The sequence below is a fragment of the Capsella rubella genome, unplaced genomic scaffold, assembly GCF_000375325.1.
Source record: "Capsella rubella cultivar Monte Gargano unplaced genomic scaffold, Caprub1_0 scaffold_5, whole genome shotgun sequence".
Taxonomy (NCBI): domain Eukaryota; kingdom Viridiplantae; phylum Streptophyta; class Magnoliopsida; order Brassicales; family Brassicaceae; genus Capsella; species Capsella rubella.
Window position 1 is genome coordinate 2,834,782 of NW_006238919.1, and position 19,992 is coordinate 2,854,773.

General features: G+C 33.1%; 3 protein-coding genes and 1 long non-coding RNA gene across 7 annotated transcripts; 3 read left to right on the top strand and 1 right to left on the bottom strand.

Moving 5' to 3' along the window:
• The first annotated feature begins 1,358 nt into the window (after nt 1–1,358).
• On the top strand, nt 1,359–3,376 carry LOC17885747 (UPF0496 protein At3g28270). Its single transcript, XM_006291210.2, has 2 exons — nt 1,359–1,729; nt 1,996–3,376. Exon 2 carries the CDS (start codon nt 2,007–2,009, stop codon nt 3,189–3,191), a length of 1,185 nt encoding a protein of 394 aa, XP_006291272.1. The 5' UTR covers nt 1,359–1,729; nt 1,996–2,006; the 3' UTR covers nt 3,192–3,376.
• Nucleotides 3,377–4,850: 1,474 nt separating this feature from the next.
• LOC111830591 lies at nt 4,851–11,293 on the bottom strand. Of its 4 annotated transcripts, XR_002833998.1 has the most exons (15): nt 11,192–11,293; nt 10,721–10,872; nt 10,203–10,353; nt 9,864–10,117; nt 9,541–9,727; nt 9,343–9,363; nt 8,727–9,243; nt 8,516–8,577; nt 8,185–8,267; nt 7,988–8,061; nt 7,800–7,877; nt 7,386–7,543; nt 7,120–7,154; nt 6,557–6,639; nt 4,851–5,051 (listed from the first exon to the last, which is right to left on the bottom strand). It is a non-coding gene; the product is annotated as an uncharacterized LOC111830591 (long non-coding RNA). The 4 variants fall into 4 exon arrangements; XR_002834001.1 differs by lacking the exon at nt 6,557–6,639; XR_002834000.1 differs by lacking the exons at nt 4,851–5,051; nt 6,557–6,639 and having other exon boundaries at nt 6,736–7,173.
• LOC17886817 (UPF0496 protein At3g28270) lies at nt 5,058–6,638 on the top strand. Its single transcript, XM_023783070.1, has one exon. The coding sequence runs from the start codon at nt 5,242–5,244 to the stop codon at nt 6,388–6,390; it is 1,149 nt and encodes a 382-aa protein (XP_023638838.1). The 5' UTR covers nt 5,058–5,241; the 3' UTR covers nt 6,391–6,638.
• A 4,785-nt stretch (nt 11,294–16,078) lies between the features above and the next one.
• LOC17885431 (UPF0496 protein At3g28270) lies at nt 16,079–17,378 on the top strand. The gene has a single exon (XM_006290382.2). The coding sequence runs from the start codon at nt 16,079–16,081 to the stop codon at nt 17,222–17,224; it is 1,146 nt and encodes a 381-aa protein (XP_006290444.1). The 3' UTR covers nt 17,225–17,378.
• The last annotated feature ends 2,614 nt before the right edge of the window (nt 17,379–19,992 follow it).

Here is a 19,992-nt window from a genome sequence, read left to right on the forward strand (position 1 = left end):
TAAGTTAGTATGATAAATAAACAAATTAAATAATAATATATGAACTTATCAGATAACTATACATTATCACATAATATATGAGGTGAAAAAAAATCAAAAGTAAGAAATAGTGAAGAAATGATGAAAAAATTGAAAAAGAAAATGGTGATGTGGATGATGAAATTTCCAACAATGGTGATGATTGAAATGAAAAGAGGTGATATTGTTAGCGATGGTCGTCATTGAGATGACATCCAAAAAAGCACGACGACTAAAGTATTTCATAGTTATGACATTAGTTTCTTATGTATTCATATATCAAGGAAGTTTAAATACCGCCATAATTGTTCAATGACGTATTTGTCAAATATTTTGATGAGGTTAATCGATCAAGGTAAAAATGAGTATCACTGATAACAATGGTTAATGGCATATTCTTCTAAATGTAGTTTTTGATGTATTGATAACAGTTCAATTAGCAACATATATATTTATGTAACAACTTAAATAGATAAGAAAGAGTATGTAACTACTAAAAAAGAGTTTGTGACTTATATAAAAGAAACATGTGTTCAATATATCCAACAACAGTTCGTTACAAATACGAAGATAAGGAGATGAGATGGACCACGACGTGTCAATGGGACTCACATAGTCCACATAATCTCAATTAGTTACAATACAAAGTTAAGGACTAAATAACACATGTACAACATGATACAACATGATAACAAAATATTTTGCTAGAAATATTTTCTCCTAAACGATCAATTTCCAAATAAAAACAAGATTATAAGGATTTTGCTAGAAATATTTTCTCCTAAACGATCAGTTTCCAAATAAAAACAAGATTATAAGTATTTTGCTAGAAATGTTTTATTTTCCTCATCAATTATCTTAACATGGAGACTAAATAACACGTACAACAAGATTACAAAGTATTTTGACTATTTTCACTTCAGCAAACCAAAACATGCACTAACTGATTATACAGCTACACAAATACACACCCAAAAGAAAACAAATATGTTTTAGGGATGGGCATATGGTTTTTTTGTTTAGTTTAGATTTGGTTTTTTCAGTTTTATAAAATCTGAAACAATTTAGACACCATATATCATTTGATTTGATTATGGTTCGGTTTTACGATTAATAAATAATCAAATTATATAATGTGTCTTGTTCGGTTTTTACGGTTTTATTTTGGTCTGATATTGGTTTTCAGCAAAAATGAAATAAGTTTGCTAAACGAATAGAACACAAAGAATAAATTTCAAATAAGGTTGATAATATAAATAACAATTAATAGAGTTTTATGCTAAATTATGTATAGTAGAACAATAATTTATTTCTATGCAAATTGCCATTTTTCCTCATCTCATTTTTCTCTATCCCATTTAACTAAAAACCACGTTTGTATATCATCACCACACAACAGTTAGTTACTCACATAACATTGCCATCTGTATTTTTACTTCAAAAATCCAAAAAACAAAACAAAAACAAATTGCCATCTTATAAACCACACAAAAACACATACAACAAAACTCGTTGTCCACATTGTATCTTTCATTCTTTCACCACTATTGATATAGAGACAATTATGGTTGTTATAGACTTATAGTTGTAACTAACCAAACACATGTTCCTCCTGCATGTTTTGTCTCCTATAAAAACTTGTAGATCACTTAACCTAACAAATCATTCAAACTTCAGACCTACAGTACATGCATTGAGCAAAGATTATCTAGTAACTTTCTCTATCTTTCATCACTCTAGCTCTTCTTCATCTGTTTACGTACTACCTTGACTTCGAAATATTATTAGGTTTAGCAGTTAAATATTATTTCTATATTGTTTTAATACTTTTTTTTGATACATAGAATTTTTTTTTGTTTCTTTGTCTTTATTAGTAAACGTAGAGTGGTTATTTAACTTGTACTTTAAATTGGGAAGCTAAGCAAAACTATGGCCTAAATCTCTCTATACCTTTTTCTTTGAATTTTGTCCTTTCAGTAATATCATCAATGGCATTATCCGAAGAAACGATGTCGAAATACTCAGGACACTTGATTGCTTACAAATCTGCTTGTGAAGAACACCCAGAGCTCAAATCCTTTGATAACACGCTTCAGCAGCGAACCATCAAAGTGATAGACAAGCTCACTGCTGGAGCCGAGACTGGGACTGGGGTGTTGTCTCTACACGACATACACATAGAAATCTCCAAGCACCAACTTGAAGTTAGCCAAGATGTGGCAAACCTTATTCTTCAATGGGAAGGCGATCTGTGGGAGAACAATGCTCTAAAATCTTTGGTCTTGGCCTATTTTGATAATATCAAGGAGACATTAAAGATTTTCGGCGACGTAATGGATTGCGTGGAGAAAGCAGAAGAGGGCAAAGATTACATTGAAATAGCCGTGGAAAACTTTGACAAAGAGTCGGCAGAAAATGATGTTGGCGAAAAAAAGAAGAGGTATGAAGAAACTTTGAAGTATCTAAAGAAGTTTGAAGCCCTTGGAGATCCTTTCGATGGCCACAAGCTTACAGCTCAGTTTGATTTAGTCCAAGAGCATCAAAAATCCCTTCTCTTACAAGTGAGTGAGTCTAAGAAAAAGATTGATGAAGAACAAACAAACATTGATAAGGAGAAAAAAGATGTTGGAGGGAAAATCGAGGCGTCGAAAGGAGAAAAACTATGGGGTGCGCTTATGAGCGTTGCTGCGGTATCTGCTATTTTCATCGGGCCAATAGGTCTAATTGCATCAGGCGTGGCTACGTCTGTAGGCGTTAAGGTACCTTTATTTCTACCAGAAGGATGGCTAAGCGTCGACAGTTTCTTGAAGAAACGGCTGGATGCTTTGAATAAACAGCAAGAAGCTCTAAACAAACTGAAAGAAGTGTCACCATTGGTGGACAAGGGTGTTGTAACTAACAAAGAATCGATTAGTAGCGTAGCGCAACTAATCGACAATCTAGAGAAAAAAATCAGTGCTCTTTCGGGAAAAGTTGATGACGCTATTGAGGCTGATGGAAATGAGGTGGCCACGAAAGTTCACCTCCGGTCAATCAGAGAAAAAGTGGTTATACTAACAGACAAACTCAAGGAGCTTGGTGAAACTGTGGAGAAGCATGACAAACTCATCAGTGAGGCGAAATTTAACGTTCTTGAAAAGATCAACAGTTCTGGAAAATATCATCGCGGTTGAACGTTATGGATGTTTATTGTTCATCAAGAGTCTATGTTTTATGTTTTTTATGTTTCCTATGTTTTCTATGTTTTAAGCACTGTATTGTACTTTTTTTTATTTAACGTTTAACCATCCGAGAGGATTGGTTGATATGTACCTTTCTATCCTATATGTATTTTATAATTCGTCAAATAAAATTTGAAAAAAAATTGTTGTGTTTTTTTTTTCTCAGATCATATTTTCCCAAATTATATGACCCAATTTTTTTTTTTTGATTTCTAGATAAAACCACTTTTGCCTTTCGACCATCATTGAAATAAAATGACATAAACAAAATTAACTAAACCAGTAAAAGTAAAGTGATTTCTTGTTTTATAAAAGTTTTTTGAATCAAATCTGAACTTTTTTGACACTCTATCTTGTCACAAGAATTCAAGTTTTAAGATTAATAGCTTCGTCTTTCGTACAAAGACAAATATATCCATGTCTGGTAAGTTTGATTTTACAAATGTTCTCATTTCAAGTACAGTAAATTTTTATAAATTAATACTCGATAAATTAATAAATACTACAATATATAAAAAATAAAGATTATGAAAAAATTTAAAATTTAAAAATGTAATATATTAAAAACCTAAAAACTAAAATTTAAAAGAAATTAGTCTAAAAATGTAAATATCATTTCATGAAATGAAAGTTATATATTGCATCAAGTAATTCCTAGATACATGGTTCTATGCCAAAGAAAACCGGAGAAACAGACTCTCCTAAAGAAACAAGGCAAGAAACTGTTGTGACTTTTGTAAAAGAATTTAGTTCATAAAAGTATATGACTTCTGTAAAAAAATTTAGTCATCAAATCCGTCATCATTAGTAATTAACTTCTTAATTTGGGTTAATCTAAATGTTTCTCCTTCAAAATTAAATTTTGATCAGTCATGGGATCTGTTTATGTGCTGTCAAAAACACCAATTTTTTCCTATAAGTTTTATAAATGTTTTGGTCATATTTTCTAAAAGCAACAAAAATAAATGGACCCCAAGATTCTATGGTCCCTCTTGCAATGCTTTAGTTTCTTTTGAATTTTGGAATTTTGGAAACGTTCATAATTTTGTGAGGCTAGAGGATTAGTTAGCCACATAAAAGAGCTGATTCTCAATAACTCAAAATCAATTCAACGTCCGTGTAAGCCACGACTCTAGCTTCTCTCTTCTTCTCGAACTTTGTTAGATGAGGAAAAAGTTAATATCTATGAACGTTACCACATGATATGCATTGATATTTTATTTCAGTTACTTTTTCGATAGGGTTGAATACAATTACTCTTAAGGTAAGGGAAAGAACTACAATTACTGTGATATTTTGGAAAAATAGTAGCACAGTAAATTTAGAAAGAAAAAAAACTCATTTATTAATAATTTTGAGTATTGCCCAAAAAAGAAACTTTTTTCAGAATTGGGTCTAATAATTTTTTTGTCCAAGCGACATCATACTACGTCTCACTTCACTTTACCATTCATAAGAAAAAAAAATTATATATCGCAAAGCAAAAATAACATTGTTGTGTGCTCAAAGTTTTAACTTAAGGGTCAAATCTATTAGAGTATTGCAAGTACACTAAAAATTAGAGGATTATAGCTAAGACAACAATATAAATCTCTCCTTTGCAAATTGCCATGTGTTGTTTCATCATCTCAATTTTTTCCCATAAAACAAAAATCGTTATCAACATTTCTATCATTATTTCATGACTATTGATATATAGACATTTATTGTGGTTATAATTTATAACTAACCAAACAAAAATCTTTGTAACTAACCAAAACACGTGTTCCTCCTGCATGATTGTCTCCTATAAATACTTGTAGATCACTTAACCTAAAACAAATCATTCAAACTTCACAAACCAAGAATATATCTCCTCTTTAATTCTAATTTCTGGTAATAGTTCTTTCTTTGAAGAATTATTAGATTTTGCTCATATTTATTGTTTTCATATATCTGAAAATTGGAAAACTCTGCTCTAAATCTCTTGCTTGTGTTTTTTTCCCTTTCAGTAATATCATCAATGGCATTATCTGAAGAAACGATGTCAAAATGCTCAGGACACATGAGTGCTTACAAATCTGCTTGTGAAGAACATCCAGACCTCAAATCCTTTGATTCCTCGCTTCAGCAGAGAACCATCAAAGTGATAGAGTCACTCACCACTGGAGCCGACACTGGGTCGTTGTCCCAACACTCAATACACATGGAGGTCTCTCAGCACCTACTTGAAGTTAGCCAAGGTGTGGCAAACTTCATTCTTGAAAGCGAAAACGATGTGTGGAAGAACAAAGCTCTAAAATCTTTGGTCCAGGCCTATTTTGAAAATACCATCAAGACTATAGATATTTTCGACAACATACGGGATTTCGTGGGGAAAGCGGAAATGGGCCAACTTTATATTCAAGAGGCCATGGCAGAGTTTGACAAAGAGTCGCCAGAAAAGGATGCTGGTGGAAGAAAGAAGAGGTATGAAAAAACCTTGAAGGATCTCAAGAAGTTTGATGACATTAAAGATGTTTTTGATGGCCAAGTGATCACAAACCAGTTCGAGTTGATCCAAAAGCAGCAGGAATCTCTTCTTGAGAAATTGTGTGAGGAGGCTAAAAAAAAGATTGATGAGAAACAAAGTGATGAGGCTGAAAAAGAGCTTGACGAGGCACACCACAGGAGTAAATTTTGGAACGTGGTTTTCGGCGCTGGGATTGCTCTTGCTGCCGTCGCATCACTAGCTGTAATGGCTGTAGCCGTGGGTGTGGCTGCGCCCTTTGCGGTTCTAGCAGTACCATTGCTTGCGTTGGGATGGGTAGGAGTCCATCATTCTTTGGAGAAAAAGGTTAATGATCTGAAGAGACATGAGGAAGATGGGAAGAAACAGGAAGGCATAACAGATTCGCCGGACAAGGGTGTGGAAAGCAACAAAGAAGCATTGAACACTGTACCCAAACTAGTCCACCAGCTAGAGAAAAAGATCAAGTCTATTTTGGAAGTTGTTGGTGATGCTATTGAGGATGAAGTAGATGAGAAGGAGATAAAACTTCAACTCAGCTTGATCGGGAAGGAAGTGGAGAAATTAACAAAGGAAATCAAGGAGGTTGGTGAAACTGTGGATAAGCAAAAGAAATTGATCCATGAGGCGAGATTTCACGTTCTCAAAAAGATCAATGTTTAAAAACTTTTATCAAAGTTTCTTATTTAAGAGTTGGTTCCCATAAATTTCTATGTTTTCGACTTTTCGTAATTGGTATTAGGGTTTACAGCCCATTGTACCTTTTTTTAAAAATCTTGTATGTATTTATAATTCGTGAAATAAAGTTATTCGTGAAATATGGACTTACCCTGCAGACGAGCGCTACTGCAGTAAGTTGAGAGAGATATCCGTTCAAGCGGCGAAGTCTCTCCTCGCCGCCAATTGCAAAACCTAATGTCCCCCACATATGTCAAACTGATTTCACTTAGCTTCCTCTCAATCTTTAATAGATAAAGGCTATGTAGTTGCAGATGAATCAATAAGACGTATTTCACTAAAGAATTCTTAAAGAAACACGAGAAGTCTATACACAATTATGCTTGACAAAGACAATGTAACATAAGAAAACAGAACATAGAATTTGATATATGACCTAATGCATTGGAAGGAGAAATCTGAATCTTGACACCACAATTCTACGATTTTTTTTGTTTTCTGATCGTGAAGTTTTGCTTTGAGTGTTGTGTTTGCGTGTTTTTGTTTTAACTATTTGAATACTGTTCTCTACACGTGAAGTTTTTATGTTTGAGGTTTGTATTGTATTTACTCGTGGTTATCTTTATGTTTGGTGGTTCGTGGTGTTTTAGTGTACTTTGTATTTTCCATGGGACTAATTATGCATGAAGTTAGAGATTTGAGAAAGTACTTCACCTGAGCCCTTCTCTTGATTTCACCTAGCAATAGTTCTGAGAAGAGAAGATGAGCCTAGATTAAGAACATACCAAAACCTCAAACTAATCAGAAAAATAACTCATTGAAAATCTTATGGAGACTACTAGCTAATCCGATAGAAGCTTTGGCCGCAGCTACAAAATACCCTGTATCAGTTCAATTATCTGCAGAGAATCATATCGCTGCACGCAAAATACCACTTGAGAAATCACTAAGCATGAGTAGTAAATTCTAGAAAATCTTACTTTGCCTTTGTTTGTTGAGCTTGCTGATGAGAGTTATGTCACTTCCCCATTTCAAGCCCATCTTCGTTCAATCTTTGGCTCTTTGCTATGAAATTTCATCTCCAGTTTTGGTTTTGCTCCTCAAAGATCCATTCTCTTGATTTCAATTAGCAAGACTTCTGCGGAGAATGAACTTAGTTAAGAACTACAAAACCACAAACTATGCAGAAAATTAAAGTTATGAAAATTTTACATCATCTAGTCTGAGTGGAGTTTTGGCCACTTTCCCAAAAACTCTTTGCAGTTAAATTTGAATCAAAGGCTTTTTCCAAAATACAAAAACCAGGACCGATCTTAACCAATCTTCCCATTAACATAATTGGTTCAATACTATGCATCTCCAAATCTGATTTCAATCTAACAAACAAGTAGTACCTTCAAAAGATACCCGAGAAAAATGTAGATTTTCAGAAGTCCAACCATAGCTTGCAAAGCCATTTTTTTCCTAGTCCTCTGCCAAATCATAGAGACAACCAATAGTAAGAACATGATAGAGCGCGAAGATACCAGAAGAGTAAGAATTTATTCAACAAAAAAAAGTTGAAAATTAAAAGATAGATAACCTTGTTCTGGTGCTTAATGAAATATAGACAAAGAAGATCGTGGAGTAAGACCGACAACTGGATATATAGTGCTGCTGTAAATGGTATTGAAGTGAAGACTATTACACACCTAGTTATCTAACAGTGTAGAGAAAAAATGTAAGAGTGGAGATAAAGATATGGTAGATAGCAGTTAAGAATCTGCGTCAATCTAGTACCTACAGATTATATACTCAACCTATTGCATTATTCTGGTTTTGTGCACACCTTGTCTTAATAAGTTTATGTCATAATTTGATTCCTGCCAAGGTAGAATTCGAATATAAAAACATTCAAAACAAACTTCAAACATGACGTTTTGAACAATGTTACTATGACAACTACAACTATAAGATTATACAAATATAAATAAGAGTATATGCAGTGTTGAATGCCATACTAAACTGAAGGAATTAGACAATGTAACGTGTGAAAACAGAATGTAAAAGTAAGGCATAATTTTAGTGGGTGTAAATAAAACAGAGCAACATGGTAAGCTCAAGGACTTACCCTGCAGACGAACCTTGCTGCAGCTAAGTCTCCCCTCACTGTCAATAGCAAAAACTAATATCCTGCACACACGTTAAACTGATTTCACTTTGGACACAAAAAGTGAAATTTAAAGCAGCTTGATCATAACTTAGCTTCCTTTCAATCTTTAATAGATAAAGCTACGTAGTTGCAGATGAATCAATAAGATCAATGTACAATAAGATCATACCTGACACTCTATATTACTTTCGCTGTAGGCTTGTTTTGCGCTAATGCTTTCGAAGGAGAAATATGAACCTTGACACCACAATTCTACGAATTTTGTTTTACTGATCGTGAAGGTTTTGTTTTGAGTGTTGTGTATGCGTGTTTTTGTTTTGCCTATTTGAAATATGTTCTCTACACGTGAGGTTTTTGTGTTTGAGGTATGTAAATTTTTTGTTATGACTGTTGGAGTTCGTTGTCTTATTGTTTGTTTGGTTCGTGGTGTTTTTTGTTTGGTTGGTTGGTATACATGTGTTTGTTTTCTTTTGCCTATTTGAATAATGTTCTCTACGTGTGTTTGTATTGTTTTAGTTTCGTGGTGTCTTAGTGTACTTGTAGTTTCCGTGGGACTAATTATGTATGAAGTTAAGAGATTTGAGAAATGAGAGAAAGTACTTTACTTGAGCCCTTCTTTGTTTTCTGACTACAAAGTCGTTTGCAGTTCAAAGATCCTTTTCTCTTGATTTCACCTAGCAATAGTTCTGAGAAGAGAAAATGAGACTCGATTAAGACCGCTGCTGCAAAACCTCAAACTAATCAGAAAAACAACTCATTGAAAATCTTACAGAGAGTACTAATACCTGCAATTTAAGTTCATATATCTGCAGAGAATCAATTTGTATACGAGATCAGCATGAGGATAATAACAAAAGTAAAGATCAATTTGTATACAAGATCAGTGTTGCAAAAGTGAGGACCATTGTAGCTATTAGTTTCCCAGGGTAGAGAAAAAATGTAACAGAGATAAATAGTTACGAATCTAAATGCCGATCTAGTACCTATAAACACTTAACTCAAGCTGCTACACTGTTCTGGCCTTATGTAGTCAGTTCAGAGAGATATGTTCTGAACTCCTCAATTCGAATTGATATGCACATAGCTACACTGTTCTTTCATGTAGATAATCACAGACCCTGTGCTTGATTCCTTTCATCACATACTTTGGATCGCTTTGTGCAGATAACACTACAAGAATCACTCATCATGTCAAAGATCAGAGCTTTCTCTTAGAAAATATTAAAAGCTCAATGAAATCAAACAGAACTACGACTGGGAATGCTTCATATATACTCTATGACATTGCAGTTACTTAAAATCTTACATCATCTAGTCCGATTGTAGTATTGGCCACATTGTCAAAAACTCATTGCAGTTAAATTTTAAAACCCGCAGCTCTCTCTTGAAACTACATGAAAGAAAATTTATCAGTTGTTCAAACAAAACATGTTATATGTGAAAACATACCGTGTATCTTGTAATATCTGAAAACATGTTAAAAAGAGTGATCTTAGCCACCTTATCATTGAATTCGAACCCAAGCAAAAGAGTGCATTGGCCAAAAGCCAAAACCAGTGCCTAGAAATAAAAAAGAACACACATAAAGACTAACTGATTTCCTAATTTCTCAGATACCTTCAGAAGATGTAGATACAACTTTTACCTGTAGCGTTCATATATGTCAGAGATAGAGCGCATACAAAAATAGTTCAATTCACAGAAATTTAAACATCATATAGAAGAAAGAGAACCTCAACATCCATGACAATTGAACTCTCCAAAAGAAGATTCGAAATCGATGTTGTTCTCTGCAACTTAAAACAATGAACGATCATGACCAATCTTCCCAATAACATAATTGATTTCAATCGAACAAAGATAAACCCTAAATTAGAAAGCGTTGCTCTAAGTTTTATCAATCCACGATTCGCAAGGGTTCTAACGCGTAACCCAACAAAAATTATAAATCATATTCAAAGTTAAAACCTAATTAGAAACCGTTGCTCTAAGAAGTAATCATCACAAACTCAAAAATCGATCAATTCGATTTCAAAAATCGATCATCTGGTCTGATTTTAATGCATAAATTAAACCCCAAAAAAACTCATTGAAATTTAAAGAGAAGAAGAGGAAACTCGTAAGATTATCTTCAAAAATCGAAAAGGATGAGTAGAGATTTACCTTAAGAGTACTTTGACAGAGATGATCAAACTCCAGAAAACAGAGACGATGAACGAAGAAGGACGTTGAGGGAGAGAGAGAGGAGAAATTCAAAATAAATAATGATTTACTCCATAGTTCACACTTTAATCACAACTTCAAAAATCGATCATCTGCTCTGATTTTAATACATAAATTGAACAAAAACTCTAATTAGAAAGCGTTCCTCTAAGTTTATCCACGATTCGCAAGGGTTCTAACGCGTAACCCAACAAAAATTATAAATCAATTTCAAACTTAAACCCTAATTAGAAAGCGTTGCTCTATATGATCATCGCAAATTCAAAATCGATCAATTCAATTTCAAAAATCGATCATCTGGTCTGATTTTAATGCATAACTTGAAAAAAAAAACTCACTGAAATTGAGAGAGAAGAAGAGGAAACTCGTGAGATTATCTTCAAAAATCGAAAAGGATGAGTAGAGATTTACCTTAAGAGTACTTTGACAGAGATGATCAAACTCCCAGAAAACAGAGTAGATGAACGACGAAGAACGTTGAGAGAGAGAGAGAGAGAGAGGAAAAAAAAAATTCCAAAATAAAATAAAGATTTACTCAATAGTTTACACTTTAATTAAGTTGAATTTTCTAACCGTTAAGCAAAGAGAATCTAACGGACCAAAACAAAATTGAAAATTTTAACGGACCAAAACAAAATTGAAAATTTTAACGGACCAAAATAATGGAACTATTAAAATCTAACGGACTAATAAATACTGATTCATTGGTCTGATCATGCGCAAAACAATATCTAAACTAAGATTTAATACCATAATTTTACACTTAAATTACAAAGTTGAATTTTTCTAACCGTTATAAATCTCAATGGTCGGTTCGGTTCGGTTCGGTTTGATGTTCTGAAATGATTACAAGTTTTTTTTGTATTCGGCACGTGGGCGGCGATGTTGAGTTAACCATAGTTAAGATTTTCGTGGAATATAAGTGACATGTTAATCATAAAGATATAGTATCTTCTTAGCCAAGGCATCATCACATTAATTTATAGGTAAGCCCTTTGAACCAAAAAAAAAATATATATATGCAATTTTTGATCAGCTGACTCATGAGTTTGGTATTTCTCACACTCGGCCAGGCATTTCCAAAAAAGAATATACACTAAATAGTTAAATTCTGGTATGAAACTGGTCAAATGAGCGTCAGTGTAGCGGCCAAAAAAATTCCCGCCAAAATTTATCGGCCAGGCATCCTCTCTTTTCTATGGTTATTTCAATTTTGTCCATTACCATTTTTCTTTTTTTTTTTTTTTCTTTTTTGAACCACCACTATCATCAAATATTGTACATATTCTTGCTTTTGTATCGTTGTCGTCGTTGACGATGTTATCACCACCATAATTTCCTTTACTTTCTCTGAGAAACCATTCACTGTTAGTTTATTCACTAATAACAAATACGATGTTGCATAGGTTTTGTCTTTAAGGGTAGTTTTGATAAAAAAGCTAATTTCTTAAAATTTTGAATCAAAGGCTATTTTCTTAATTTTTTTTTTTGGTCAACGATTTTCTTAATTTTTTTGAGTTAAAGGTTAGTTACTAATATTACCCTCTCCAAAAATGAGTTCATATAAGGTTAACTCTTCGATCATTTGTTTTTCCCCATACTACCAAATACAAAAAAAAATAACTTAAAAGTGAATATCTAGGATGAATAATACAGAATAGTATTAGACATGGTTTTCTTGTTTTAGGCGAAGAGGAAGAATAAGGATAAACTTTGTTTTGGTGGTTTAAAAAAGGCCAAAAATAGTTTGTAGGAAAATGGAGAAAGCAACTGAGTAGAACGGGAAAAATGCAGCAACCCAAGTTGTATTATTCATATGATTTTTTTTTTGTCAACTATTATTCATATGATTTGAAAGAAAGAAATCTCTATCTCTCTCTCTTTCCTAAATCTGATTTTTCACTTATTCTATATTTTAACCCAAAAATAAGTTAACTGCATAAATAAAATCAAATGTAAACTAAAACGTGATTCCATATTTTCCCACCAAAACTGTGATTCCATATTTTCTCGTTAAAAACGTAAATTTTTCCCAGTCAAAAATGGGATTCTATATTTTCCCGCCAAAAACGGGATTCCATATTTTCTCGCCAAAAACGGGATTCCATATTTTACTGCCAAAAATGAGATTCCATGTTTTCCCGCCAAAATTTATCCGCCAAAAACGTGATTTCATTTTTCCCGCTAAAACGTCGTTTTGTAGTTTTCCGCCAAAATGTGATATTATATTGTTATCAATAGTAAATTTTGATAATAAATTGATAATATCTAATAATATTATTTATTATTTTATTATTTTGAGACAACCCATTTAACCATTAAAATCATCAAATAATTTGGTTAATGAAATGATCCAAACCATTTGTTAACTGGTTTGGATCAACTCATAAATCATTTAAGTCTAAACTCATTGGATTATGAGTTGGTTTGGGTTGGTTTATCCAGTTTGAGACTCCTATGTATAGGCAAACCAAAAAAAATATTTGAATTTGAATTTGTTTTTTTTTCTTTTCTCACCATCTTCTCTGTGCAAATTACTATATTTGTAACCACTTAAGAGTTTGTGGCTTACATAAAAAAACATGTGTTAAATATTTCCAACAGTTAGTTACTCACAAGTATTTAATTTTGCTTCAAAAAGAAACAAACAAACAAAAACATATTTTTCTTATCTACAAATTGCCATTTGTGTTTCCTAAAATCCACATCTTTATATCATAATTCATAACCACATAAAACACACGAAACAAAACTCGTTGTCCCCATTTCTTTCATTCTATCAACATTGTCTCTTTCACTCTTATAGTTGTAACAGCTAACCAATCACGTGTTATTCCTGCATGTGAATAATTTTTGCGTTCTTCGTATTTTCTATTTACTATAACAGTTTTTTTTTTCTCATGATTTTTTACAATTACAAGTAACCAAACTTTGTTAATTTTCTTCTTTGTACTTACTATTATAAAAGTGACTAATCAGAAAATATTCTAATATTTGTAAAAAGTTTAGAAATTAAGATTTCAAAACTAGTATTATTATGTTTTTAATCATTGTACCTTTTTATTTTACTTTGTAACGTTTAATCATCCGAGAGGATTGGTTGTTATGTACTTCTATCCCGTATGTATTTATAATTCGTAAATAAAGTGCGTGGCATACGGATAATGGATGGGTTTAGTGAGTAATCCATGTATTTAGCATTTAATCTAGGTCATTACAATTGGAATCTTATAAATATATTAATAAATGAATGTATGAAGCATTGTAAATTACGTTGACATAACACACGCATATGCATATACATAAAACTTGCATATAAAACAAAAGCAAGTTAGGTTCTAGGAATCCAGCAATTTAGAATAGTCCAACGAATACATGACTTCAAGTGTTATTCTACTTATTTCAAGATCTACTATACTTATTGACTAAAATAACATGCAAGTATTCTCCTCGTTCGTAAGTTGTACATAACCTCGTTACTATAGTTATTGACTAAAATAACATGCAAGTATTCTTCGTACATAACCTTTTTAAATATATATTGTTATTGACTAATATAACATGCAAGTATTCTTCATACATAACTCTGCCCGACAGTTTAAGCAGAGAACTAACTAATGTTAAGTCCTAGCTAGGAATCCAACAATTTAAAATATGGGTTAATAATAGTCCAAAGAGCACATGGCTTCATGTGTTTTTCTACTTATTTCAAGATCTATTATAGTTATTGACTAAAATAACATGCAAGTATTCTCCTCGTACATAGCCTTGTTAATATAGTTATTGACTACAACAAGTCAATAACATGTAAATATTCTCCTCGTACATAATAACCTTGTTAATATAGTTAATGACTACGATAAGTCAATAACATGTAAATATTCTCCTCGTACATAACCTTGTTAATATAGTTATTGACTACATAAAGAGTTGTTAATTAGCCCATCATCAGCTTATCAATTTTTATGAATTCAAACTTTCTTTCTAAACTCGTATAATATTTAAAATCATAAGATTATACTATTGAATTTTAAAGAACTATGAGCTAACTTACTAAGTAAGCCTTTTCAAACACTTAAAATGTAATTTTTAATATGTTATAGATATATATACTTAAATTGTAAAATTAATTAAAACATATGTTAAATATTTTGCTTTTGACAAAGAGTCATTCTCAAAAATACTATTATAAGATGAGCTTTTGTTCCAAATAAAAAAATAAAAAAAAAATACAACTACAAATGTTTTGTTTTAAAAAAATAATACTAAATAATAAGTTTTCGGAAAATTTCAGAAAGGTAAATCTAAAGTTTAAACCTTGAAAACTAAAACCTAAACCCAGTCCTAAAATTTTAAATTATAAAACCATAAAAAATCGTTTTAGTGTTGGTGGAACTTTTGGACCTAAAAGATTTGTAATCATATTTTTGAGAGAAACAAAACCTAGTAATTAATATGATGTTTTTGTAACAAAAATTTGTTTTAAGTGTAAGATGTTAAACTTATGCATCGTTCATTTAGTATCTTCATCTCTGCTTGAACATGTAATTTCGTACGTTTTTTTTTTTTTTTTTAATTTCATAAGGTTGAATACTTATATATGAACAAGTCCAAATTCCCGAAAAACATCTACATGGCTAACATGTGATTTATAAAGAGATGTTGTGCAATTGTACATATGTAATAATTAGTCATAAATGTATAATGTTTGCAACCATATACATTGAATATATTCACCAATATGTTTTTACAAATTTATAGATGCATCTTATTCCTAACATGCTCGTCACACAACGAACATGTAGCATGCAAAACCAATGAAAATTATACTAGTGAACTTCGTATATGTGTGTTTTCATTGCTACCCAAATTTGTGTTTTACTAATTGGAGTTAGCCAATACTTTTATGTAAGACGATCCCATTGTCTAATATTTTTGGTATGGTACTTCATATTCCAATAGGAATTAACATTGTTGCCTCACATTTATTTAGTTGACTTTTATTTATTGATTTGAGGCTATAGTTGTAACAAACCAAACACATGTACATCGATCTGTTTTCTCCTATAAATACTTGTAGATCAGTAACTTATCAAATCATATTCAAACTTCAAACACATAATATATTGATCAAAGAAAGGGAAGCTCTATATCCTCCCTATTCTGATCCAGTTTCTGGTAATATTCTATCTCTCTTCAACTCTTGCTTGTTTTATCTAATCTATCTATATATGTGTATGCAAAAATTTATCCTAAATTGCTCTACATTTTCTTGACATTTTTTTGCTTTCAGTATTGATGGCATTATCCGAAGATACGTTGTCGAAATGCTCAGAACACATGAGTGCTTACAAATCCGCTTGTGAAGACCACCCAGAACTCAAAGCCTTTGATTCTTCGCTTCAGCATAAAAGCATCAAAATGATAGACTCACTTAGCCCGGACCCCAAGACTGGATTGTTGTCCCAACATGCCGTACACATGGAGATCTCCAAGAACCTACTAGAAGTTAGCCAAGGTGTGGCAAACTTCATTCTTGAAGGCGAAAACGATGTGTGGGAGAACAAAGCTCTAAGATCTTTGGTCCAAGCCTATTTCGACAATACTATCAAGACTTTAGAGATTTTCGATAATGTAATGGATTACGTGGAGAAAGCAGAAATGGGCCAACTTTACATTCAAGAAGCCGTGGCGCAGTTTGACAAAGAGTCGGCAGAAAAGGATCTTGGTGGAAAAAAGAAGAGGTATGAAAAAACCTTGAAGAATCTGAACAAGTTCAAAGCCATGGGAGATACTTTCGATGGCGGCGAGCTCATGATTCAGTTCGACTTGATCAAAAAGCAGCAAGAATCCCTTCTTCAGGATGTGAGTGAAGCTAAAACAAAGCTTCATGAGGAATATGATAACCTAAAAGCAGGGAGTATGATTTCAAATGTGGTTTTCGGCGCTGCATTTTTCGGTACTTTGATTGTCTCGGTAGGTCTACTGATAACAGGCGTGGGTATACCTTTTGCCATTGCGGGGTTTCTATCGTTACCAGTGATGGCGGTGGGATGGTCAGTCACCCACTTTCTCTTGGAGAAACGGATGGATGAACTGAAGAAACTGGAAGAAACTCTGACGAAAGTGCAAGGAGTATCATCACTAGTGGGTATTGGCATAGAAACCAACAAAGAAGCGATGAAGAGTGTATCTGAAATAGCCCACCAGCTAGAGAAAAAGATCGCGTCCATTATGAAATATGTGGATGATGTGATTGAGAATGAAGGAGATGAGGTGGATATGAAACTTGCCCTTCACTTAATCAGGGAGAAAGTAATGAAACTAACAGAGAAAATCAAGGAGGTTGGTGAAACTGTGGCTAGTCATAGCAAACTAATCCTTGAGGCGAGATTTCACGTTCTCGAAAAGATCAACGGTTCTGGAAAATATCATCGTGGTTAAACGTTATTGATATTTGTTGTTCATGAGTCACTCATGAGTTCCCATATTTTCTATGTTTCAATAATTGGGTTTACAAACCCATATTGCACCTTTCTATTTTGCTTTGTAACGTGAACCATCCGAGAAGATTGGTTGATTTGTACCTTTTTATTTTATTTTGTAATGTTGACCATCTGAGAAGATCGGTTGATAAATTCCTCGTATTAGTTTTCGTGAAATAATGTTGTTATATTGGTTTTACATATTCATCTTCACAAATTAAATGACCAAAACACTTTACTCTCGTTATAAAACAACTCTTTCCTCAGATTGTTCTATCCTCATTTTGGGAAAAACAGAATATTCATACCCCAACTCAAAAAGTATGTTCAGTTCATACCTTAAAAACTCTATCTACGTGCAAATAAATACCTAAACTAATTATATACTCAAATTCACTATCTCGTGTTATTGTTTCGCGCATGAACATACATATTACAAGACCTAGTTAAGATCATGTTTACCGTAGCTGACATGGAGGCCACATTATTAACGACATGTTTAAGCTTTAATCCAGTTCTCTAAAATTAAATATCTAAAATTAAATGACGTCGTTTTTCTCCGAATATAAAAACGTCCACAATGGCATCATCAGCTTCTTCTATTTATGTTATGAATTGAACTATTTATGAAACTTTGAGAAAATTCTTAACCAACAACAACAAATGAAATACTTAAACTTCAAGAAACATTTTTAATCATTCTAAAAAGTTAAGAGAGACACTACAAAAACATATACTAATAAATCACCAAATCACTAGAAGCCATAGCCGTGAATTCTCTCTTAAACATATCCTGCAAATTTATGATATAAAAAAACAAAACAAAGTAAGCTTATTACCAAACCAACGAAATTCTGTTTTTTCCCCTCATTTTGATTCTATACTCATGATTTGATTGCTTAGATTTGATTAATGCACTTTCTCTTTAATTACATGTTCTTTCTACATGTTATCCATAGCTTAATTTTTCTCGCGCACAGGATACAAAAAAAACATGCATTTTGCTAATATATATATGAGTACTTTACTGCATGAAAGCGAAAGCGATTACATATTACAGAGAAAAATGGTCACTAATTTACAACGCGATAAAATTGTTGGAAAAATGTCGGTAATTTGCGTATAAAAGTCGCAAATTGAGAATTTATCAATGACCTCTTTTTGAGTAATTGTAGTAACAACATAGCCTCAAATTTACGACTTTAAACTCTCTTTATAGTTTTTTTTTTGCAAATTAGATCAGTAGGTAAAGTTGGTAACAACGTGGAAAATATTGTAATATAAGTTTGTAGATTGCAGGAAACATTTGATGACAATCTATATACACTTGAAGTTGATTGTTGAGTATTAGTGAACAAAGAACAAGACAAAAGAAAGAAACTTGAAGATCAAGTAGTGCCAGCTCAGCATAATGACTCATGGTGTTTATATAGCTGTTTTGTTTGGCTTGTAAAAGCAAAAGCAAAACGTACGTATGTCTTCTTATGCACCTGCAATTGAAGGCAAGAAAAGCTTGACTGTGAAAAACGCCAAGGAAGAGGCTGCTTCGCAGAAGGTCACCAAGGAGTCTAGGTTAAAGAGCTAGCATCTATTTAAAGGCAGTGTATGTGTGAGGGAGAGGAGTTAAGGTGAAAAGAAGTGAGAACAAAAACAGAGAGTAAACTTGTGTTTTGTGTTCTTGGGAAACAGAGAGTGTTTGTGAGAGATTGAATCTAGAGAGCTTTGAAAGGGGCTTTAAGGGTGAGAGATCTCTTTGTAAATTCTGTGAATAGTGGATTCCGGGAGACAGATCCCGGCCCAGACGTAGCGTCGGTTTGACGTGAACTGGGTTAACAATCTCTTGTGTGCTCTGCTTGTGATTCTCTGTTTGTTGTTTCTTTGATCTATTGGTGTTGTTTGTGGTGTTGGTTGAAGTTTCATTTCAGGTTTTCAAGCTCAGTTTTCTGCAAAGGTCCTTGGTTTGTGTTCATTCAAGCTAAAGTTGGAAGCTTTAGCCTCTGTTTGCTTCACAAAGTGGTATCAGAGCTTAGGTTACGTTGTTTGGTGGTTCTGTAAGGTCTACTCAAGCATTGTGGAGCCATGTCAGCAAGGATTGAGGTGGAGAAGTTTGATGGACGTGGGGACTATACATTGTGGAAAGAGAAGCTAATGGCTCATTTGGATATTTTGGGTCTAACGGTGGCTCTCTCTGAAACAAAGATTACAGTCCCAGATTCTGAAGGAAAAGAAACTGATAAAGCTAGCTCCCATGAGAAAGAAACCAAAGACAAAGAAGCTACTGAAAAAGATGAAATCTTGGAAGAGAAGAGAAGAAAGGCAAGGAGCACCATAGTGCTGAGTGTTTCAGATCAAGTACTTAGGAAGATCAAGAAAGACAAGACTGCAGCTTCTATGATAACCGCATTAGACAACCTCTACATGTCTAAAGCTCTTCCTAACCGCATCTACCTGAAGCAAAAGCTCTATGGGTTCAAGATGAATGAAAACATGTCAGTTGAAGGTAATATCGACGATTTCCTTCACCTTATAGCTGATCTAGAAAACACAAATGTCATGGTATCAGATGAAGATCAGGCTATTTTGTTGCTTATGTCGCTTCCTAGGCAGTTTGATCAGCTTAGAGATACTCTGAAATATAGCACAGGGAGAACTATATTGACATTAGATGAAGTCCTTGCTGCTATATACTCTAAGGAGCTAGAGTTTGGATCCAATAAGAAGAGTATT

Bases quoted from the DNA above. Each gene is read 5' to 3' on its own strand.
- LOC17885747 (XM_006291210.2), top strand. From the start codon at position 2,007: ATGGCATTATCCGAAGAAACGATGTCGAAATACTCAGGACACTTGATT.
- LOC17886817 (XM_023783070.1), top strand. From the start codon at position 5,242: ATGGCATTATCTGAAGAAACGATGTCAAAATGCTCAGGACACATGAGT.
- LOC17885431 (XM_006290382.2), top strand. From the start codon at position 16,079: ATGGCATTATCCGAAGATACGTTGTCGAAATGCTCAGAACACATGAGT.